The sequence below is a fragment of the Carlito syrichta genome, unplaced genomic scaffold (assembly GCF_000164805.1).
Source record: "Carlito syrichta isolate Samal-C Ts95f unplaced genomic scaffold, Tarsius_syrichta-2.0.1 Scaffold316004, whole genome shotgun sequence".
In the NCBI taxonomy this organism is placed as follows: domain Eukaryota; kingdom Metazoa; phylum Chordata; class Mammalia; order Primates; family Tarsiidae; genus Carlito; species Carlito syrichta.
In genome coordinates this window covers 204018-229509 of record NW_007260100.1, presented here as the reverse complement: position 1 = coordinate 229509, position 25492 = coordinate 204018, and the positions used below count along the sequence as shown (strand labels likewise).

Here is a 25492-nt window from a genome sequence, read left to right as displayed (position 1 = left end):
ATCTCCTAGGCATAGTTCCCCCTTTTCTGCCCTCTGTCTGCAGTTGGGCAAGTTCTTCGTGTTCTGTCTTATGCAGCTTCAGGTGGGTGAAGGGAAGCTGGCGATGAGGTAGAGAAGACTGAGTGCAAAGGGTTCCCAAGCTTGTAGAGGAGTCAAATTTTAAAATAAACAAAAGCTGAAGGCTGGAGGGGAGTTTGGGACAACCTCGATGAAAAGATATAGATAAACAAAATCAAAACTTTTGATGTAATGGTGCCAGGAAGGAGGAGCTACATTCTCTGCTGAGGAATTTAGCTAATAACTCCAAACAGAGCTCTCATGTTCTGCACTCAAGTGACACAGAATAGCTTAAATTCCAAAATAAAATTAAACAATCTTCTTTTCTTACAGAGCCTTCAAATTGCTCTTTTAATATGCTTTTAATAGGTTTGCTTTCTTCTGACATACACTGAATGCAACTAAAGCGCAATTTTCACCAAAAACAGCTCCCCGTTGTATATATGCACAGGTGCCTGAAGGGTACTTTTGGGAAACAGCACCTTGGAGTCTAAACCTGCAGGAAGGGAAGGAGGAAAAAGTTAGATTTACTGCCACCTTATGTCAGAAACTTTGCCTTGTCATAAAGCTTCAAATCAGTTATAGATACAGGAAGGGAAAACTCAAGAGAAGTCCTGAATGGGTAAATGTGCATACCCCTTTGTGAGAGAGGTGAAAAAAGAGACATGAGGAAATTCCCTAGCTTCTCACTGGCAAGAAGTGGACATTGGTAGAATGTAGCAGAACTTCACTAGCAGGTTCAGCAAGGAATAGGAAACTTACAAGTGACCCATCAGAAAGAGTAGGAAACATACAAATGCGGTGCCCCAAATAAGACAAAAATGTATAAGTGAAGCATCAAAAGGAATAGGAAACTTACAATTGAGGCATCAGAGGAGAACCGTCCTCCCAGAGCCATGTGTTGTTGGGTTTCCTCTTAGACAACCCCATCCAGAATGCCGAACTGGAATGGGAAATCACTTTCTGAATGAAGTCCTGTAGAAAGCAATGTTTCTGAGTTGGTGGAATCAATGTGGTGGCTTTAGAATCTGAAATTCAGTTAGCATTCGATTCATAAAACTAAGAAGGATCTTGACAACCCCTTGATGGTTTTATGTAAATGTTTACTGAAGCCTAGGGATACTACAAAGTCATCAGTCCAAAGTCATGCACATAATTTGTGGCCAGGCAAGGTTATAAAACAAGTATTTTGGTTCTCAAAGTAGTCCTTCACTGAGGGTCTAAGCCAGATTTATTTCCCTATCAACCAATACTTAAACTCAACAAATATCAAATAAACACTCACGAGATCAGCTGTGCTATTAATTTTCAGCAACTGGGCATCCAAAGACAAGCAGTTCTTCTGGCTCTTTTCCCAGTTAAATGGGTCAGAGGAAAATAGGTAACAGTTTTCTTCATGCCAGAACCAATCTTGAGGACAAGGAGCTAAGAAGGGTAGTATATGGAATCAGTTAGTAAGGTCTGAGTATAAGTATTTCTGCAATTCTTAAATCAATTCTCCCCTTAGTCCTCTCACATGCATACCATTTCTTCTTAATTAAAATTTTACCCAGTCTCTGTGAATACCTAAATAGCTGCAGAGTCTCTATTTCTCTATTTTTTTTGGAAAAAAAAGAAAGCATACTGATTTTAGCCAACTAAATTTACTTCTCATTTAGCATTTTCACTTCCCCTGTTAAAAAGCAAGTTAAGCTGGGATGTAACTTTAGAAACGGATCTATTTTTTTAAAAAGTTATGCTTGGAATGATGGAAGTGAGGGTTGCAAAAATGGATATTTAATACCTACTCTTCTATTTAAAAGTTATACCTGTGTATTTTAAAACTTTGCATATTTGAATAATAGATAGGCTGAAATTCTGTGCCTCCCACTTTTAGACAAGTGTGGTCCAATACAGTAGTCATATGCGATTCTTGAGTACCTGGAATATAATGAATCTGCACTAAGATGTACTGTAAGTATAAAATGCACTCTTGATTTTGAAAAGTTGTTATTAAAAAAATGTAAAATAGCTGATTAAAATTTTTATAAAGATTAGTGTTGAAATTATATTTCAAATACTTTGGGTTAAATAAAATGTTACTAATATTAATTTTATTTGCTTATTTTTTATTTCTTAATGTGGTTACTAGAACATTTACAATATATATTTGGCACATATCATATTGTTTTGGACAGAGTTGTTCTAGGAACAATAGTATATTGATACAAATTGAGAATCTCAATTTCAATAAGATTTCAGAAGATGGGAAGATTTTCAGCAGAAAAATTCCTAGGGATTCTACAAACCCTACTCAGAAGTTAGGCAATAGGCAATACATGCTGACGTCTGTATGTATATGGATGCTTTCAGCAACCTCCAAATTATTATCATTATCATCATTGTCATCTCTTCTATGTTTTACTACCACTTGGAATCTCTTTAAAGGGAAACAAAATACTTTATACTATGACCAGAAGGTTTTAAAAAATTAAAATCTTTGAGAAAGGCAACATTTAATTTCAATTTTTATTGTGGTATCAAACCATCAGATAATTTTATAAGAGTAGGTTTTATCAGAAAGGAGAAAGTAACAGGGCACTGAAAAACAGAAGATGAAAGTGAATGGGAAAGGTCATACAAAAACCAAGTTGATTTTTCATCAAACTGGTACTTTTAAAAAAAAGACCACATTGAAAACAATAAATGCAAACTCTTTACATCTTAATTTGCCTAGCTCCATCATGTTATGTAGATGTAAAAAAAAAATAGGCTTTTTTTTTCTAAAAAAAAAGTCCAGACAAGTTTTCCAAGGTATGACAAAGCAAGAAAGACACATTACAAAAGTGATATTTAAACCAACTCATATATATATATATATATATATAGAGAGAGAGATTTTGGAAGTGCTTTACATATATTAACTCATTTAATCTTCATAATATCTTTATGAGATAGGTTTCATTCATTTTCTTTGTTTGAAACAAGATGAAAAAGGGAAATTTGAACCTCTATAGTCTAACTCTAAGGTCTGTATGTTTAACCACTCTAACATACTATCTTTCAAATTTTTAAGTTGGAATCACTTAAAATAATGTCTCAGTCCATCTGAAGATATCTTGATACATAATCTTGAGGTTAATGTGGAATCTGCCATTTTAAATATATATTTCATTTTAAAGATTAGGTATACAAGTGGACATCATACAGTAAAATTTGGGCCTTCCTTTGGTCCCCACTTTGCCTGGTTTAAGATCAGGTACCCTTATTGATGTTGTGTTCCCATCCCCACCCCAGCAGTTTCCCACTACTGCTGATCCCTTTCTTATAGTATTATGGAAAATGTTCAGGGTTCACTTATGAGTAAGAACATATGGTACTCTGTTCTTTGTTTGGAATCTGCCACTTTTAACAAGCTACTTGCATACACTAATTCCACTAATTCCAGTGCTCAATGTAAGTCCTATTCCTGTGAAGACTCTGCATCTAAATGGCCTCAGGCAAATATATGGCAACTTGTCAGAGTGTGTTCCTCCTTATATATACATTGAGGACCACGATATATATACCACTTGTTGGTAGAAAAGATAAAACTTGCCTTAAACTTCAAATAACTGGCATTTTTTTCCCATGTGATATTTTAGGTTTTTTTCTTTTTTTAGAACATTTTCAAAGCTTCTTGATAAAAAGCAGAACTGCAGAACTGTATTTGGTATCCTACTAATAAACCCTTATCTGACTCTGTCAATGAATGGAACCTGTCACTTGTTTTATCTGCCAGCTTCAGACATATTGCTTATTACTTTTGATTAGTTGTCTATGTGCGGCATCTCTGGGAGATGTTCTGAATGGTCCTGACGTAGATTTAATCACACACAACTGATAAAGAAAAGCCGTTTTACAAGAAACCACTGGTTGGTATGTAACTATGTCTGCTTTTACAAACATTCCTATCCTTGATATGTAAACCGCCTTCTTTTAAGCCTTCTTGGAATTAGTATGGTCATTTATTTCCTTGCAAGCTTTCTCCCTCAAAAAATTAAATACATGTTTGACACATGCTAGAGATCAGTTTGTCTAAAAATTTCTGCTAATTTTGGAAATGTAAATGACCCTGCCAATCTATTACACAAACTACTTATTATTATCATTTACCTTAATCTGGGCCTTAATTTTTCAGCTACAAAATAAAGGCATAGGTATCTATGAATTATTATATAATTTTTAGTCAAATAGATTATGTGGTTGAGATTAAGCAAGTTGTACAAGAAAAAAGTTGAAGAAATCTCTGCTTATTAATGGCAGTTAGTTACTGATCCTAAAAAACAGGATACTCATTCATGTACCTCAGAGGAAGCAGTGTACCACTGAATGATTATCATACCTTTTATCTGTCTATGGCTAGAAACCAAAGGATGTGGTTAATTAAATGAGATAGTTCAGCAATTTGGCATAGGGTAAGGTGAGGATGATATAAATTGAGAACTTCTGATGTAAAACATCATGAATGAATAATTACATATGTATATCTCAATATGCCAATTTTGTGAGAAGAGATATTTCAAAAAAAAGTTAAGATTGAACAGAAAGCTGCCACTACCTCTCCTCATCCCTTTTCCCCTCAATACCTGAAAAGTTTCCTGCTCTCTTCAGAGCTTCTTGGAGAGCCAGGTTCTGCTGGTGAAGTTCCATTTGCTCTTTGGATTTTTCATTCAGCTTCCGGGCAAGAGTTTCTATCATTTCCTTGAGTTCTTTTTGTGACTCCTGTGAAGCTTCTTCTGCCTGTCGCCGAGCTAAGATCTGCCCTTCCAATTTACTTTCTTGATGAGTAAGGTTTGTTTGCTGTTGCTTTAAGAGTTGAGATACCTGGGATACTAAATCAAAGCTGAATTAAGAGTCCATTTCCAATCCCAGTAAAAATCCCTCCACTGGATTTTGAGGAAATAAAGAAATCAAAATACAAAATTAATCATCCATTTTGACAAGCAATAATCTGCTGGAAAATAACCCAAATTTACTCAGAAACTATGTATATGGAAATTATTCAATATCCCTGTAATACTTATTTTTGCTGTCAATAACTGTGCAGATATTATTAAAAATTAATCTTTTTAGCAAGAGTTGTACACAAATTAAAAGGAGTCACAGAATAAATAGTATAACACTGGAGTAAATAAAATATAGAAAATCTAAAATAGGTATCCTCCAGACTCAGTGACCAATAGTAGGAGTTGCCATTAGTCATTTACTCTGTGTCTTAATTCCTCTGCTACATCTCCTCACATTCTGTCTACCCTTCCAGACTTCCTAATTTTATTTAAAAACTATAATATTCACCCCTTTTTTGAGACAGCCACCCACAGAATTATCGTAAGTTACGTGTCACAAGAGTCTCAAAACATGTTTTTCTTTTTTAACCACTGTTCATATCAGAAAGGGTGGAGATGAAATGAAGGTTGTGAAATCAAGCTGGCAATAAATGTTAAGGGTAAAATATTTTAGTTCTAAAATTTTGATGGTGCAATTCAAAGGAGAGCTTTTGCTTTGAAGGTCAGATTTCACCCTGTTGCAAGGTGATCAAATCCTCAGAGGAAGACTCTTCTAATCACCGTCATTGAGTCAAAGGCACTTCTCTCAGCCATTAGGAAAGACCCTAAGTGTTTACAGATTGAAAATAAGAGAGTTGAACCACAACTGAGAAGCAAATAGGTCATAACAAACTGAATCCTGGGTAATCTAAAGAACACAGATCTATGTACACAGGCAGATGAGTTGGATGATGGGCACAATCTTCTTTTTTCTTGGCTACTGTGGCCCTTCTTTTCACTTATCAGTTTCCTCTCAATATTGGTTTCCTTTCTTTCATAAATGGCCAGATTATAAATTCGAAGTACATTTTGTTTTCAATATTTACTAATTAAGGTTGTGTTTCTAGCTATCAACTTTAAAATGTTACTTAATCATCACTGTCAAAACTCAACTAAGTAAAATTTCTTTTACTTGGGTCTTTGGTGATCTTGTGAATTAGTAACTTTATTTTCTTCCTGATCATTCTATTTATACAGGTTCTATCCACGAAATTATGAAAACAAAGAAAAAATCAAAACTTCTACCATTTATAATCTTCTCTCCATGCCTCTATCCATTTGAGGGATTAATACAATATACTCATTCATCTTTCCAGTCACTCCAAAAACATTTTACCTAAGATGAATCTAAATCAAGACTGTTTGCAGTTATGAAAGAAACTTATAAACCATATTTGTAAACCTCATTTCCACTCCCACTTCTACCATTTTCTTATCAATACTTACACTGCATAGCCAGCACTGTAATAGTCACCAGTGATACCAAGCAAAAAATTCCTAGAGTCACAGCTGCCAGGCACCACCATGGAGAAGAAAAAAAGTGAAGACCTAGAGTGGCAGAGGATAGCATCAGAAAGACAGAGGGAAAAAAAAAAAAAAAGATTGGCAAGTAATCAACCCTTTCTTTGGCTCTTATCTGTTATCTGTACTTGACACTCTGCATTTCTTACCTCTGGTCCTCCCAATGGCTCTGCAAATAATTCATTAACACATTTACAAATGAAAAATGGGGACTTTTAAAATTTAAGTAATTTACTCATGATCACACAACCAGTAAATTTCAGAACCAGGATTTAATACCAGATATATGATTCTAAATATCTGATTGTAAAGCTTATATTTGTCTACTCTCCTTGCAATGACTCTTCAAAAAACTCTCAGTCCAGCTTAGTTGGATCAACTTCATCCAACTAAGAGAGTCTGCAGTTTTTAATATAGCCCATGTGTAATGTGTACACGTGCGCACTCACATACAGTGTGTGTGGTTTTTTGTTTTTTTTTTGGAAGCAGGATTTATTGAGAAGACAGAAAAGTTCCCATAGTGGGAAGGGACTTGAGGGGGTTGCCCTACAGTGTATTTTCTAAGAACATACACAGGGATTGGCAGTAGTGGGAAACTGCCAGGGGAGGGAAGGGAGTCATGCCTTATCAATAAGGATACTTGATCTCAAACCAGGTGAAGTGGGGACCAAAGTGAAGCCCAAACTTTACCTACACAGTGACCATTTATATACCTAACCCTGAATTGTACCTCACAACTTTAAAATAAAAATAAAATAATAAAAAAAGAACATATACAAACTTCAGGCATCAAGCACATAAGCCTTAGTCAGTTAATCAATTGAAATTTTCTCAAAGAATTTCATGCATAATTTTATGCTATTCTATTTTTATTCCACTAATATCACATCTTGGAACTTGGGTTATTGACCAAAGAAAAGTAGGAATGAATATTCAATATTCATTTGGCTTATATTAATGGCACGTCCTACATTTATGTGAATTTTGTGTGTGTGTGTGAGTAAGCAGGGTTTATTGAGAGGACAGAGAAGCTCCCATGGTGGGAGGGGACCCGAAGGGGTTGCTCTGAAAATTTTTTTTACAAGAGTAAAATTCACCATTTTATATAAAAAAAAATTATGTAGCTCACAGGTGTGTAAATATCTAATTAGGTGTTCCATCACTTTAAAAGCACAGTTACTGCTGGTTCAGCAGGAAAACATCCCATGCAATGTATTTGATCTCCTCACCTTGTAAGATAAACAAATAAGGCACTGATATTGTTCATCTCCATACACAAATAAGAATACTGAAAGGTTAAGTGACTTGCTTGAGCTCACACAGATGCTAAAACCTAAACATAGGTCTTTAATTGTCAGTAACTATATGACTTGAAGTGTTACAATGCAGAATTTCCAATGTGAATGTGTAATGATCCAAGTCAAATCTATCACAGAATTCTCATGTGTCAAGTCAAACGCATTATGTTAGGTTCTACAGATAATTAAAAACATAAAAAATTTGACAGGGAAGAAAATGGTTCATTCTCTGATTCAATAGTCATTGGCTTCCAGAGTATATGTGGCAAGCTGTCAGAGAAGAAATAGTTGTGTCTCTTGCAAATAATTGCCTAATTTTTGCCACAGAGGCAAAGATATCTGCGTAAAATTTTCAAACAACCCTGCCCTCTGGTCAGTGATCATTCCATATTATAGGACATCAAATAGCATCATCATTCTTGAATGATAAAAAATTCCTGAATTTTTAGAAGAAAAAATAACAGAACTCAAACCTGTGACAGGAGGGTATGTTTCCATTTCCTATGCTCCATCCCCCTTGTCCTGTCTTCTTGATAAGCAGAAACTATTAATTCAAACACTACCCCTACTAGAAATTCTCTGATCAGAAAGCAATCGGATCATTTGCAGTAGGTAACTGATCTAACCAAGATTCTGAAAGCAAAGTCAATTTCATAATTATAGTAAAAGTCAGGCATTCAATATTCACAGCACAGTAATGAGTAAATGAATAAAAAATGACTATTCTTAAGTTCTAGTTCTACCTATAAATGCCAGCACAGTTTTTACACAAATTTTGTTCATAAACTCAAATGTTAAATTATTACATGCTCACATTTATTTTCCCTATTGAGAGAAATTTCAGTGTTTTTTATGGAAACATGATCTGCAATTCTTTATCCAAATATCTGACAATACTTGTCTGTCTTCTCCTTATATTTTGCTCATTTTTCTAAAACTACATATAACATAAAAAGCAATTTATCCAGATGTTTTTGTGAAATTAGGATTATTAATTTATATCTGTGCAGTTTAACTTGCTATATGTGTCAAATGGAAATTACAGTTTTTCAAAGCAGTGGTATGCAATAAAATGTAACTTATGCTAGCCTATACTGAATGTCCTTTAACCTGCTTTGGATAATGTATAAGTTTTTTCAGGTTTATACAGTGCCTAAATGACACTCATAAAAATCATCATTGTATACATTGGGTAAATTCATGAACTACTGATGGCTTGGATTTTGGATAAATAACAGTTTGTCATACAGTTCTAGCTCTAACACTTACTAGCTTCATAAAACTGAGTGATTTTGTGAGTTCTGCTGATCCCCAGTTAGCTCTCTGCAAAAGGGTTATAATAATATAATCCAATCTCAAAATGCTATTCATAAAAATAACGCATTTAAAGTGAATAGTCTAGAAAATAACATACAGTAAATAATATAAATTAGTTGTCATTATCGTCATCATTATCACCTCTATATCCTACTCGTTTTTCTTTTAAGTAAATGATATTAATACTATCAAATTGTACCATATTTGGTCATTTTAGCTTTCAAATCCCATTAACATTTTGGAGGTAACACTGGGATTCTGTCTCTGTACAAATTTCCCCACCACCATTACCTTTAGCTTTCTTTCCATTTATCTTCTCATCAGGCTGGTCCTTCATAGTCTTGATCTTGAGGTCATCACAAGTCATTTCCAGATTCATGCTAAGAATGAGAGTGAAGCTGAAGAGAACTTCAACAAACTAAAAATGTGTGAGCTTCTGCTGAAGTATTTAAATAGCTACTGTTATCTAATAGAAGAATGACTCAATCATGGTAGGAGGAAGGAGAGACTTTGCTTCACATTGGGAAGTTGGCTGACGCAAATTCTTGTGTTATGTCTATTGCAGGTGGAGAAAGTGGTGATTCTGATAGTGTTTCAGGATATTTCACTGAAAGGGAAATGTATTTTCCATGAGCATTAGAGGAGAGGCATTGTACCCACTCTTCAGATAGAGAAACTGAAATTCAAAGAGAGCAAGTAACACTAAATTCAAGAAAAAAAAAAGTGCATTTGGACCAGATAATTTGATTCCAATGTTTATGTTTGTTTGTTCGTTTGCTAATTTCACTACAGCAGGCTGTCTCTATAAGATACCTCTCATAAGTCATACACTTTCCTTTTTAATTTTCCCTGTTGAAATAATTGGCAGTAGACTTAAGAATTTTGGGGTGAATCATGTATGGCTCTTATTTCCAGTCATATGTCCTGGGTAATTTTAGAATGTAATTAGAGGTATTATTTCATACAGTGGCAGTATAACATAGCACCAGAGAGCACTTTGAAACTAGTTTCAAATATTTTTCATGGCCTATAATGTTGGGAAATTACTTGACAACCTGAATTTATGTGTTTGTCTATAAACTGGTGATAATGTTTACTTGATAACATTATTATAGGGATTAAATAAGCTTTGTACTTGGAGCATAATAAGAACTCAAAAATAATAGTTATACTACAGTAGTAATATTTAGCACAGTTAATTTAACCAGCAATAAATATGTTTTAGTTGAACCTGTGATTGGCTTGTGTCATGAAGACTCTTCTGCGGTCCCCCACATTGACATGTGTATATGTATTCATTGATAGAATATTCTCTTTTCCATTCACAACCTCCTGGCCAGCAATGTCTCATTGCTGAATGCATAGTTGTATATGTTTCTCTTAAAAAAAAAAAAACAAAACAAAACTTATCTTAGAGTTGTTATCTTCTGAAGTATTTATTAACAATGTGATAAGAGATCTGGAAATTCCTTTAAACTACTCCAGGAAAAAAGAACGAGTGAACAAAAGTAAACAAGTAAAAAAGAAAGAGTGAACAAAAGAAGAAAAGGAAATAATTAAATTAAAAATCTAGAATACTATTAGAAAAAGTCACCAAAGTCAACAAGTAAATTAAGATTCCATTTACTTAATCTTCCCTAAATTTTCTTTATTCCCCTCTTCTGTGCAGGATATCTAAGACCAAATTGAAAAGGTGTATCTGTAATTTAAAGTTTTACCCTATCACACATTTCACAAAATACTTCAACATGTAGCAAACGCATTCTAGTCAGATCAGTTTGTAACAAATCACTGTTACTTACCTTTATCACCCAAGCCCTGCTGCACTTGTTTTGGCTGGTGTTAGGAAGCAAGATCCTGAATGGATATATTTCTGCCTTCACAGTGGTGACTTTCACAAAAAAAGAATTTCAGGAAATTGCTTTTAATAATGAATGAATACCAAAATGACATCACACTGAAAAGGACGCCTTATTATTTTCACAATGACTCAGTTATTTCAGATGTCATTAATATTACATAACATAAAACGCTTACCATTTTAACCAGGTTTGGTTGTACTGTTCAATGGCATTAAGTACATTTGCATTTTTATACAGCCATCACCACCATCTATCTCCAGATCTTTTCACCTTTCCCAACTGAAACTCTATACTAATCAAGCTATAATTCCTGTACTTTTGTTTGTCATCTGAATTGGGCCATGGGGTGCCCAGATAGGATGTTTTTGAATGAGATTTACACACCAATCAGTAAAGTATTCAGTGGGTAGGCCTCATCCAAAAGTTGAAGACATGAAGAACAAAAAGACTAACTTTCCACAAGTAAGACAAAATTCTCCAGCAGACGGCCTTTGGATTGGAACTATACCATTGGTTCTCCTGCGTCTCCACATGTTAGCCTTTGTACTAGAAATGTACCATTGGTTCTGATGGATCTTGAGTCTGGCAACTCACTCTACAGATTTTGACTTTCCAGACTCTCTAATCACATAAGCCAATACCTTATAATATATCTCTTTCAATATATACACACATCCTATTGCTTTTGTTTCTCTCGAGAACATTGACTAACATAAAACCCCATTTCTTTCTCCTTCATTAGAAGCCACCATTCTATTTTCTGTCTCTATACATTTGACTACTCTAGGTACTTTATATTAGTGGAATCATGCCATATTTTTCCTTTTGTGTCTGACATTTTTTTAGCATGATGTTTTCAAGGTTTACCCTTATTGTAGCATATGTCAGAATTTCCTTCCTTTTAAAGTCAGTATAAGTGTCCATAAACCACATTTTGCTTATCCATTGATAGACATTTGGCTTTCTCTTGTTTTTATTTTTTAGTTTTTACTTTTCAGTTGGAGTTTCACTCTGTCGCCCAGGTTGGAGTGCAGTGGCACGCTCATGGCCACTGCAGCCTTGACCTGCTGGGCTTAGGCGATCCTTCCACCTCAGCTTTCCAAGTAGCAGGAACTACAGACGTACATCACCACGCCTGGCTAATTTTTGTGATTTATTGTAGAGACGAAGTCTCATCAAATTGTCCAGGCTTTTCTCAAACTCCCGGCTCAGGCAATTCTTTTGCCTCAACCTCCCAAAGTGCTGGGATTACAGGCTGAGTCACCGCGCCCTGCCGACTCTCTCTTGTTTTTAAAGATCAATGAGGATAGTGGCCATAATCCTTGTGTGGCAGGTAGCTGGACAGACTTGAAAGACTTTGGGAGGTTCTCATTACTGCTGCCTCCTGGTACTCATGATCTTGTGAAATTTTTCCTTGAGTGTGACCTGGAGTGTTGCCAAGGAAATGGGATATATGTGCTTATATGAGGTGTAATGGCTATTACGCTAAAGTCTCTTTATGTGATAAACTAAATCCTTTTGTTTTATTTAACTTCTTTGAATATAATCATTTTACTGATTTTGATGCTTTTGAGGCAGCCACTCAATCCTGGTACTGTGATCTTGACTCATAAGACAGAGATCCTTCCTAGCAGAGTTCCCAGGGGTTGTAAAGATGCAACTTCTTGTGTCATATTATCTATTCTTGAGGCCATGACTGTGGCCCTACCCACCACTCAGCTCCTTATTATTTGAGGTTGATGCTTCAGAGTAATAGCAGAACTAGCCTCTGTCTTATTGAGACATAGTAAAGAAGGAAATCCATGCTGAGCCAACTGACTTGGGCAAGGTCAAAAGGAGAATAATCCAAGAAACCAGAAATAAGCAAAAAAAAAAAAAAAAACCCAAACAACAAACAAACAACAACAATAACAAAAACAATCGCTATACTTGTTACAACAGTTGTATAACAATTTCCTGAAGCATAAGGGTAAAGGTCTGTGTACATGCACTCTCCATTGGTTCCACTCCAGATCTTTAACAACCTAGGTATATGCTAATAATTCACAAACTTAATGGAACTACACAAGGGAATGAGACAAACTTAATGGTACTATACAAGGGACTGAGACCATTTCCCTCTATACAAGGGACTGAGACCATTCCCCTCTACCTGCCCTTCTGTAACCCTCTTCTGCTCTCTCAGCTGGTCTCTTTATTGTCATCATTCCCTACATAAGGGCTTTGGTAGGGACAAAACTCAGGGTTAAAACTGCTACAAGGCATAATCACATTCATTAGAATTTAAAAAAAAAAAAGCTTTTATTTTTCCAGGAAGTAAAAAGAAATGGCTAATGTAATTCTCAGAAAGAAAAAGCACAAGGAGGTCATTAACAGAACCCTGTTGTGTTCAAGCCTGCTACAAAGCTAAAGGGCAAAAAGATGAGGGCAATCACAGGACAGGAGAGTGCAATAGGGGTGGGAGTCATGTTACTTGGCAAACCTGCTCAGTCAGGTAAGGGCTGGCATGGTTGAGAGAAGAGGTAGCCAGAATAGCAAGGGAAATAATTCAAACATTGGAATATCAGGAAATCTAAAATGTGACCTGCAGAGGGGTTGGTATAAAAATACACAAGAGAGGCATAAAAGATAGTAGGTATCCAACATATTAGAAGTGAAGGTCATTGGTAAAATTTAGTGAAAACCAACATAATCCTAGCTAACACAAAAATGCCTGTCAGGACTATTATATTCATTTTTAGTATAGTGTCTTGTTTAATTGTTATAAGTTTACAAAGTAAATTTTATCATTACCCCTATTTTATACAAAGCGAAAGTGAGCCAACAGAAAGATCTAATAACTTGCCAAAATTGCACAGCTCATAAGTGACAAAGCTAGGCTCTTAGCCCTGATGCTCTCCTGTCTCTCTGACAAGAAAAAGAGAAAGGAAAAGCCCATGCACCTGGCACTTTTAATAAAAATATTCTGTTCAAAACACCTTCTTGTCTCTCATTTTATTTTCTCTGTGAAACAACATCTAAATCAGGTCAAATGGGCATTCCACTCCTGCTTGATGAATGGGAACATTAAAAACTGAAAAAACATGTAATAAATTAGTGTAGGGCCAAAACTAACGTTTGGCTCTTCTTGTCCTACAAAAGGCCTTGAACCTTGCCACATTTTCTATTGAAATTTAGAAAATGCGCCTCATCCTAACCTGAACTGTCTTACTTTCTAAAAAAAGAAAAGAAAAGAAAAGAAAGAAAGGAACAGAGCTTATTTAGTTTTGAAATCGACAGATGTTAAATCACGTCTCATACGAGACTATTGTCTCACCATTTGTTTTCTTTAGCTGAGAAAAAAAGTTATATCCTCCATTCTCATATCACATTGTCAAGCTGTTATGAAGGCCCTTAGAGTGTGATCATTTTCATCCTATAGCCTCTCCTTCACAATCACTCAGTATAATTAGACTTTTAGAATTAGAAAGAAACTGAAAGGTGCTTTTTATTTAATTCTTGTGAGATAGATATATCACTGTCAACTAACATCTAATTTTCTTATGAACTACTAAGCATTAACTAAAAGACTATCTTCTCAGGAATAAATTCTTTTTTGCAGCAGCAGTGGGAGAAATAAAGTTAAAGATGCAGAGATAATTAATAGTAGAAAGAGAGGAAAGTAGGTAGAAGGAAGTAAACGTGGAAATAGAACACAATATTCATTGTTCCTATAGATATGATTCTTTAAAAGTATTCTATACTTTACATGTTGCTTATTTTTGCTCTGAACTTAGGTTTCATTTTCTTCAGTGGCAAGAGTTATTTTTAATCACACTATTACTTTACAGAAGAGAGGAAGAGGGGAGAAAAGAAAGAAACAAAGAAACCTACATATATTGAAATCCAGTTTTTAAAAAATGTGTCTAACTTATTTGTTTCTATGGGAATTGAAATCAGCGTGGAGGAGGGTGTCATTGATAACACCTGGAAATTCTAATCTTAAGCCTACTTTCTTCAAAGATGAGATGGCTTTCCTGTTCATTTGGCAACTTCTTATTCCTACACCAATGGTTAGGGATAAATGACCCAGAACCAAGAGAGTTGATTATCAACATAGTACAGGGGAAAGTTTTAAAGAGCAAGAAGGGGAGTGTTAAACACATGGAGAGGAGTGAAAGGAGATTGGCAGAGTGACTTTCAACATTCAACAGTCATCCTAGAGTGCTCTGGTGAAGAATCAAGAATACTGCTGGTTTTTTGAGGAAGAAGAGAACGCATTTGATCACCAGCAATCTATCTTCGACCTTCCTCAAAGTCAAGTTTCTCATTACTGACTATAAAAATATTTCATTCAGAGGACTGACTATAAAAATATTTCATTCAGAAGATAAATGTGTCCTCCTGCAATGTCTTCTTTTGGGGAGCAGCGGGGAAAATAAAGATGCAGAAAGAAATAATAGAAGAAAGAAAGAAAAGATGGTAGAAGGAAGCAAATGTGGAGACCACAGAAACAGAAGTAGCAACAAAGAAGGGAACCAGGAGAAAAGAGGAGAGAAAGGCCATAGAAAATAGCATCCAGAGGGAATAGGAAGGGACACAGAGAAAAGGAAAGCACATTAATTGCTGATAAATGTTTCTCTCCTTAAGAATTCTAGGTCAAGAAGTCAAAAGGCAAAGAGCATGAAAAGGAGGCAATGGACACTCAGTGCATGATCCTGGAGAAGCAGGAATTCATCCGGATGGGAATCCGAGACCATGTCGTGACAGCCTCTGCCCTGCTGCATTTTATTCTGGTGAGTTCACTTGTGAACTTGTGATTTTTTCCTCAGTTAAATCAACTCCTAGAAGAATTTAAAAGGAAATGAACTGGGAGGAAGGACGTATAAAACCTGGGGGGTAGTGGGGAAATGAATAACTACAGTGTTTCCTTAGCATGATGGGACTACATTAATGCACGTATGACTAATGGTGATGCCAATGAAAAGAGGGATAGAAATTGGGGTAACCATGGATACAACTGTGACATTTTAGAAGGACCATTTGTGTATATTTCTCTCTCTTTGCATCTTTTCACCCATTCTTCAAAATCCCATGTAATAATTCCCTTAAGTGAAATTTGCCACATCAGATCTAATACTGTTGTAGAAGTTGAAATAAGTTAAGAAAAAGAACTATTTAAAAATACTTTGGGTCTTTTATTTCTCCCCCCCACGATGAATCCGAAGCCCCTGAGTAATCCTTCGTTGGGTATTTTAGACTTCTCTTACCATTTGTGAAGAAAGTGCAGCAGGGTTGGGTGGATGAAACACAAACTTTGTCATCTTTAATGATCATCTATTTTAATGAAAACAAGAACTGATAACTAGGAGTTTCTTAAATGTTATCTGCAGGATATGGTTATTAATCCTTTTACAAATCCTTTTCACCTGATATGTATTGAGAATGTATGTCCTCTTACTCCTCAATTCCTCCTTTCCCCCCATAAACTCCAAATAGGGACAAATTGCTGTTTCTTTTTGAAGAGCCTTTGCTGTAGCTTTCCTGAAATATCAGATCACTCAAGTTATCAGGAGACAAAAGCAGCTTCTAGAATTAAGTTTACCTAGAGGGATCTTTGAAGGAGGAACTTAACTGAAATATCAGGTAGAAGAAAAAGTGGAAGGTGAATGGTTTCAAGGATTAGATGGGGATTTGATAGCAATTTCATCGACTTGTTAGAGCTAACTTGTCCCCAGTTCTATTAATTCATTCAACACATGTTTGTGGTAGAGTTTGATTTGAATTCTGGCTATATCAATAAGGTGTATGCATATGGTTCCATTGTTAAAACCCTATTCCTTGGCTCCTTAACCTTTTAAAATAAGGTTAAATATATCCACAAAGAGGGTTATTGTGGTTCAGTGTTATGAAATATTAAAAACTTAGCTGTCTGACTAGCATATAGTAGCTATGGTATCCAATATATAAGGATCCTATTCTCCCAATCCTTTTCCTCTTCTCTTGTATTGTGAGCTATTGTCATATTGAGGGACTGAACAAGAGTATTAAAGTAGAATTCTACAGGCAGGAATTAGGACAATAATAATATCCTGAGGGACAGATCCAGAATTTTCTAAGACAAAGAAATTGATGTAAATAGCTGCCTCTCATTCACAAAGGTGGTGTTCACCCACCATTTAAATATCAGATTAGATATTTGTTCTTCAAGATTTCCGCACCTTAAGTAAAACAGTCAACAAGCATGGAAGAGGCATAAATAATCATCTTAAATATAAGCTGACCAAGGACCATGTCATCCTCAGCCATTGACTTAACACCACATACCACGAGAGATGATTGTAGACAGCTGAGAACAACAGACAAAGTAATTTCCCTGTCTGGACTATTTATCTTCCTACAGCTTCCTGGTACAAGATGTGAAGAGAACTGTGGCAATCCTGAACAGTGAGTATCTGAGAGTTCAAACTAAGAGAAAAAAGGGACAAAAACACCAATACCCAAAAGAGGAGTACATGTCATGATGACTATGACCTTATTTACTTTTACTTAAATGAATATCTGCCTACTGATCTAATTTAAGTGCTCAAAATAACACTGCTGACAGCATTTTTCCCAAAGCCAAACTTCCCATCAAAGCAGCACAGTTAATCTCAGTTGATATTACCATAGAGATTTGCAAAATGCTCTCTTAGCCATGCTTCTCAGTGACTCACCAGGGCAGTCTGGGTTCAATATCTAGTCACTGACATATATATATTTGGGCAATTTCCAGTAGACTTACTACTTCAAAACTGCAAAGTACTTTCTAGTTTTAGGGCATGTTAAAATTTATTGAAGACTTGATTTCGTTATTACTTTGATATAGTTATCCATTAATCCAAACTTGTCAAAATTAAGACTCATGCAGACACAGAGGATACAAAGATAAAAATGCAAACGATTCATTCCATTTGGAGTAAAATAAAATTTTTTTAAAAAAAGAGACAGTTTGGATAAAAGACTCATTTGGACTAAAGAAAAACATATGTATATTTAGCCATGGGAAGGGTATCCCAACAGCCAAGTCTGTTAAGCCCAGGGAGATGGTGATTGCCTTGGTTACTTGTCACATGCACATTGAGCACTGCTCACTTGACACACACTTTTAGACATATTCCACCATAAGAAATGTCCTTTCCTGTAAAATTAGAATCTACTTAGAACTGATGGGTTTTGAGCTGGGCGTGGTAGCGCATACCTGTAATTCCAGCTACTTGGAAGGCTGAGGCGGAAGGATCGCCAGAGCCCAGCAGGTCGAGGCTGCAGTGGCCGAGAGCGGCTACTGCACTCAAGTCTGGGTGACAGAGTGAGACTCCAACTCAAAAAAAAAAAAAAAAAAAAAAAAGAATAAAATATTATTGATCTTCTTAAAAAAAAAAAAAGAACTGATGAGTTTTGAACACATGAGTAATGTGAGAAAACCAAGAGGTAAAAAAACAAACTGCTTAGTAAAAACCACACTGTATTTTCTACTTGCTCAGTAAAAAAACAAACTGTATTTTCTACAAATGTAAGACCAAAGAGAAGATATAAAAATGGATTTAAGTAGATTTCAATAGATCAATGTATCAGAAAGCCTTATTTAATGAGAAAATGTACTAATCTTCCAAGATACACAATTACTATGTTTCTTCTCTCTCTCCAACCCCTGATCTTATCTCATAACCTTTCTCCCACATAATCCTTATTTTTTAAATTCTTACAAAGAAAATTTACAATTGCTGTAGTTAATTCAGAATATTTAGTTAGTTTTCATTGTGGTGAAGTTGACTTCTCCTTTTTTCCTTCTTCCTGTTTGGTCTCAGTAGATATGCATATCAGTTTTAATCCTGGATGTGAAAGTTTAGTTTCCTCTTTATCTTGGGCGTGATATTGCAAAATATATATTTGGTCCTGTCTCTGTCTCCTGGCATACAACTCCTAAAATCATTGGAATCGTCAATATAATAAGTGTTCATTTTCATGCTAATGAGTTGACTGGAGGTTGGCACCCCTTAGGTATCTTCGGGTCCCCTGGTCACTGGAAAGACCAAGGTAAGATTAGAGGGTGGAACTTTTCAGTCCCATCCCTCCACATCCAGAGGAAGGGGAAGGATTGAAGTTTAAATTGATCATCAATGATCAATGATTTAATTAATCATCATGCCTACATAATGAAGCTTCTATAAAAATCCAGAAGAACTGGGTTTGGAGTGTTTCTGGATAGTTGGACATTTGGAGGTTCCTGGAGGGTGGTACTGAGGGAGGGCATGGAAGAAGCTCCACAATCCTTCCTACATGCTTTGCTCTATGCATCTCTTCATCTGTATCCTTGGTGAAATCCTTATAATAAACTGGTAAATGTAATAAGTGTTTCCCTGAGTTTTGTGAATTGCTCTAGCAAATTAATGCAACCTGAGAAGGGGGTCATAGGAACCTCAATTTATAGCTGCTAGGTCCCAAGCACAGGTAAACCCACCCGGGGCTTCTGATGGGCATCAGAAGTAAGGGAAGTAGTCTTAGGGACTGAGCCCCCATCCTGTGGGATCTAACACTATCTCCTGGTAGGTAGTGTCAGAATTGAACTGAATAAGAGGGCATTCAGCTGATGTCCACTACTGGAGGATTACAGGTTTGGTATCTGGGGAAACTCCCACTCCACACATACATATCTGTGCTGGGAGATTATAGTAGGAAGAAACTAAGTTTGTTTTCCCTACATTATCAGTAGGAGTGTTGCAACAGCTTGTGATACATAAATCACAAACTTGACTGTATTGCTTTCACACTTATAACTGGATATTTTTATGTTTACATTTTATTGACCTGAAATACATGCAAGCCTTAACTTTCATAACCATTTTCAAACTCACTCTTTGCAAATGTACATTCCAAGTTCTTTCTTGCTAATTTTTATTGCAACTGTTTACAGTAGTCATGGATACATTTTCTATAACATTTTTTATGATCACTAGTTTGTTGTATAATGATTTTCAAATTGACTTGGATAATGCCATCTATAGTATAAAACACTACTTAAAGCATACTCTCTCACAAAAGATTCAACTAGCTATATTGAAATTTAAATAATATAATGCACAATGCTTTATAAGAGTTAAATTGACATTGACTATATGTTTAATACTTTAATACTTTCTTTATAGTTGCCTGAACACAGACTGGGTACATCTCTGGTACATATGGTAAGTCTCAGTTATAATATACAGAAAGATACTTTATTTTTCAGGGGCACCAAAATGTTTTTTAAGTTTTTAAATGTATTATCAGCAGGGAAAAAAAATGACAGCCTGCCTGCTTAGCATCTCATGAAATAAGATTTAATTACCTCATCCTAACCTATGTGATAATATACCAAGATTTCATTTTTCAATATCATCTTCTGGGCCAACATCAAAAGATTATTGTGTCCTTCTTTCAGGGTCTGCTCTAGAAATATCTCTACAGAGGAGATAACTTTGATGAAGTAATAAGCAGCTCCTCAAAGCTACCTTAAATGTCTTATCATTTGTTCCAATGAACTAACTTAGTGTTGCTGCCAAAACAAGAAAGTATAAATGTAAAGTGAAAGTCTTAGAATTAAAATCTTATAATTACTCTATAAAATATTCAAATAAGAATCAGAACACAGACTTTAAAAACTGATTATACCAGAGCTGGGGAAAAACCAGGTCTCAAAGCTCCCACTCGCCTCGCACGCCCTTGCAGGTTGTTGGTGGTCATTGGTGCTCTGGTTCTCCTGTGTGGCCTGACCTCCCTGTGCCTCCGCTGCTGTTGTTTGAGCCACCAGCAAAATGGAGAAGTCAGGGGCCCATCACCCTACGAAGTGACCGTCATTGCCTTCGATCATGACAGTACGCTCCAGAGCACTATCACTTGTGAGTACATGAATCTTCTAACCTCAGAAAAGCACCCAAATTTAAATGAATGATTAAAAGGGTACAAAAATGTAAAACCACTAATGGAGTGGTAATAAAGTTTCCAGAACTCAGTATAATTTTAATTTCCAGAAGCCTGGTGGTACAGTGACCCGGGCTCTCACTGATGCAATGTTCTGGAGTATTTGTCTGGCTGATGACAAAGTAAAGACAAAAATGAAATATTGGAGATACTATTGGAAGTGTTTTATGGGAAGAATTACCAAGTTAATAGTTAGATTTTTTTCTAAAAACTATTTTAAACTTTAAACATATATCCCTTTTCAAGATGTCTTGGATTGTGTAAAAATCCACATTTTCTATTAGTTTTTCCATTTTCTATCTACATTTTCTATTATTTTCTATTTTTAAATAACTTCATGGTGATTACTTTCAGTTCTTTAATTTTCAAGTCTTAATATACTAAATTTTAGCCCCATCAGTTCCTCGATGCTTATAAGACTCTTACCTTTATCTCCTTCTGTAACCGGTAACGGGCAATCCCCTCAGGTCCCCTCCTGCTCTGGGAGCTCTTCTGTCCTCTCAATAAACTCTGCTTTAAAAAAAAAAAAAATTGCGGAGGGCGGGGTAACTACCAAGAAGAATAATAGGGGGTAAAACACTATGATATTTGTTTTGAAAAGAGAATAATATGAAGTACTAGTCACCTTTTCTACCTCCTCTTTCTTATTGTCATCTTAGAAAAACGATAAAGCAGAAATAACTCTTTTTTTTTTTTTTTTTTGAGTTGGAGCCTCACTTGGTCCCCCAGACTGGAGTGCAGTGGCCGCTCCCAGCCACTGCAGCCTCGACCTGCTGGGCTCCGGCGATCCTTCCGCCTCAGCCTTCCAAGTAGCTGGAATTACAGGCATGCGCTACCACCCCCGGCTGATTTTTTGATTTATTGTCGAGATGAGGTCTCGCTGCCCAGGCATGTCTCGAACCCATAGGCTCAGGCAATCCACTCACCTCAGCCTCTCAAAGGCACGGGATTACAGGCTGAGCCACCGAGCCCAGCAGAAATAACTTCTTAAAGCATCTACACTCTCAGTGGGTTGGTGAAAAGGAATCTAAGTCTAAAAGAAGGTGGTGCAGGGTTGAGATTTAGATTATTTGAGGATAGAATACTCTAGATTATTCAATTCAGATTATTTCAGAGAAGACAGGTTCTTCTACCAGAGAAGGAAGCTTGTTTCTAAACAAGCTTCATAGGCTATTCATAAAATTTGTGACTGGTCATAACAATGAGTTCCAACAACTACTAAAAATGAAGGGACATTAAATATGAAATAGGTCTCTATGTCTAAGGATGTCACATTCCCTTTAGTTCCTGATCTCTGTACCTTCTTTCTTCACAGCCCTGCAGTCTGTGTTTGGCCCTGCAGCCCAGAGGATCCTGGCTGTAGCTCATTCCCACAGCTCCCTGGGTCAATTGCCCTCCTCTTTGGACACCCTCCCAGGGTATGAAGAAGCTCTTCGCATGAGTCGCTTTACAGTAGCAAGATGTGGGACAAAAGCACCTGATCTAACCCCAGTGCCAGAAGAAAAGCAGCTACCTCCAGTGGAGAAGGAGTCTCCTGGAATAGAACACTCTTCAAACTGATGGGAACTGTGATTTTACAAATGAGGGTGAGGGTATCTCCAGAGTCTGTGGGGGTCCAGAGACAAATGGAACATTTTGTTTTCTAACTCCCAGAAGTTTTGGGGATGACATCTAAACATCATTCTGTGGAAAAGAAGAATTCTAACTCTTTGTTCCCAGCCACTTACATCTTCTGCTAAAGAACTTTCTGATACAGTTCTAATTGGGAACTCTAACTTATATCTAATGTCCAAATTTTGTAACTAACCTTTAACCATGTTGATTACCTCCAAACTGGGAAAGCATCAATGATTCTTGAATTTCTTTTCATATTGAATGCATATAGAGCATATCATAGTCCCTTTGACCCATATGATACTACAAGTTGCTTTTACCTCTGCCCGCTAATTGATGTGGCAAGCCCGAAGAGAAACACCACGATGTCTGCACAGCTATTCACATTAAGCATTGAATGCATGAGTCTTTCTTCCTGAGAAAACAAAAAATTTTATACTGAATGACAATGATCATCTTGGGCATCACATCATGTCCACTTGGACATCTAAAATCTAGGGTGATCTTGCTGGCATAAGCTAAGAGAACAGAGTACAGTACTGAATTGCCAAATATCAAAGTCTTTTTTTCATTCTGGTCCTACCCACCAGCATTATGAAAATCACATAGAATGCAATAACCGTTCGATTAATTCTTCAGTTCCTTTGCTCTGCAAACATACGCGTGCAAGCACATGTGTACACATGTACCCTTTTTTAAACTTTAAAGGTGGTGCAGGCTGGCGGGGAGCGTGAGGGGTAGTGCAATCTCTTTAGAATAAGACTTTATAGGCAGGATAGCCCATAGCATTGCTTTGCTTCTTTCCTGCACAGCTTCAGCCACTTAAAGCCACAACACATCTATAGTCACACACACACACACACACACACACACACACACACACACACACACACACACACACACACGGTCTCCAGTGATGGCCCTTACTGCCACCTAGTGGAGCCATGGTAGAAAATGCGGTCTCTCCTCTGGGTCTATCTGCACAGTTCTCCAGTTCTTGAAGCACAAACTAAGTGCTGAACCTAGCTGGGGTGGGATCCTTCCCATGACATCATTCTACTGTATAGCACTAAGCAACCAACATAGCATACTACCTCCAGAGTACTGTTATTGGAAAATTGAGAAAATGATACGAATTTGGGAGAAAACTTCTCACCTTAAATAAGTCTTTAAAGCACAGTTTTCTCATCTATAAAAATAGGAAATGATAACACCTCACAGAATTGTGAAGATCAAAGAAGCTAAATATATGTGACATGATTTGTTAGTATTATGCACACGTATTTGTTATTATTCCTCCTATTGTCTAACCTTCACCTGCCTGCGATGATTCCACTGAGAGCTCTGTTCTGGTTTTTCCTTTTGCCAGTCTGCTACATTATTGTTCAGTCATACCTGAAGTGGCTTTATTTTATCAATAAATATTTGCTGACTGAAGTGAACAACAAAAAATATAAGTGATTCCTATCAATATGTTCTATGTAGAGGTAATGGATAGTGGAGAAAACCAGTTATTTATTAGGCAATTAGCTCCCGTACTCAGGGAATTGACACAGAGCCAGGGATTAGCCGATTAGTGCAGCACCTCATTAAGTACATTCTTGGAATGCTCACTCAGCCCGGAGGGACAAGTGTTCTGAGTACAACCTGGTGAACTGAGTTTATCCTGAGTCATTTATCAAATTGCCTCTGGAAATTGTTGAAATGCATGAATTGTTAATAGCACCTGAGGTGGCCTTGTTTTACTGCTGCCAAATGATTATGCAATCATCACACACACATTCCATAAAGTATTCCAAGCTCTTTCATCTGTGTTTCAAGACACCACAGACTTGAAGGTGTTAAAATGTTGATGAGCATTAGAGGGTTTTTTTGGGGGGGGGGTCCTACCTATAAAGTCTTACTCTTAAGAGAGCTCTCTACCTTACACCCCGTCCCAATCCCCAGCACCTTATTTGAAATACAAAATCACATCTATCCATGTATGCTACTCCCACCTCTGTCTCCCCCCTGCAGTGCGTCTTTTTCTAATCTGTGCTGCTCCTCGGTCACATGGAATCCTTCACTTCCACCCCCATAGCCCTCCCATTTGGTCATGAGCTGTTCACACCCTTTTGGTTTTACTTCTTCTACTAAATCTAATATACCAATCACTTGCACCATTGTTTTCAATTCTTTAGCCCCTTTTACCCTTCTTCACAGCTACCCTTCAAACTTTAAACACTGGTTAGGTGTGGCGCTGATTTCTCCCCAGCGCCTACACTGCTGAGCAGTGCTGGAGAAAATCTCTCAGTTGTACTGACTGAGGTCAATATGAGGTCATGGTCTCCAAGACCACTGGCACCTATTAGCATTTCTTCTAGATTTCCTCTAGTAATCTCTCCATTCCTTTTAGTAGGTCTGCAAATTTCATCAGTTCTCTTCATACCCCATATTCTATCACTAACCTATTAATTCTAGGCATTAATTCTCCTAGTTCAGAGAGGGAATCAAAGCCTTAACTTCCTGTCCCAAAGCTACAAACCTCTATAGACCTATGTTTAGCACTTCCTCCTTCCTCTGGTCTCAGTGAAATATATATTCTTTCACTTCACTCCATTATAATAATTATACACCTAATTATGCTTGAATTCCATTGATTTAACAGATTTTTATTGCTGTTGTTCAGAAGTATGATTTAAGAAATTATATGCCAGAAATGGGTAATGCATGCAAAACAAACTGACCTTCTGCCTCTATGTCCTCACAAAGTTTACATTGTAAGGAAAAAAATAATATAAAGAAAAAGCAAAAAATAAAATGATAGCAAACTTTACAAGTGCAAAGAACTAAACAAAGGCTGAGAGAGGAAACAACAGATAGGAAGGGATAGAAAACACTTGAGAATATAGAGTAAGAGAAAAGCATATTCAAAGATAAAAAAAGGTTTAGGAAATTTGAGAAACTAAAACAAACAAAAGACTAAAGTAGCAGATTTTTTTTTTTTTTCCGAGTTGGA

The 25492-nt window shown here is 36.4% G+C and overlaps 2 protein-coding genes across 2 annotated transcripts; one reads left to right on the top strand and one right to left on the bottom strand.

Annotated features, from left to right (window-relative positions):
• Positions 1-973: 973 nt before the first annotated feature.
• OLR1 (oxidized low density lipoprotein receptor 1) lies at positions 974-9530 on the bottom strand. Its single transcript, XM_021706782.1, has 4 exons — positions 9332-9530; positions 6351-6452; positions 4665-4910; positions 974-1032 (listed from the first exon to the last, which is right to left on the bottom strand). The coding sequence occupies exons 1-4, from the start codon at positions 9417-9419 to the stop codon at positions 974-976; spliced, it is 495 nt and encodes a 164-aa protein (XP_021562457.1). The 5' UTR covers positions 9420-9530.
• A 6048-nt stretch (positions 9531-15578) lies between these two features.
• TMEM52B (transmembrane protein 52B) lies at positions 15579-22440 on the top strand. The gene is made up of 5 exons (XM_008073676.1): positions 15579-15677; positions 17285-17328; positions 20067-20105; positions 20629-20798; positions 22196-22440. The coding sequence occupies exons 1-5, from the start codon at positions 15579-15581 to the stop codon at positions 22438-22440; spliced, it is 597 nt and encodes a 198-aa protein (XP_008071867.1).
• The last annotated feature ends 3052 nt before the right edge of the window (positions 22441-25492 follow it).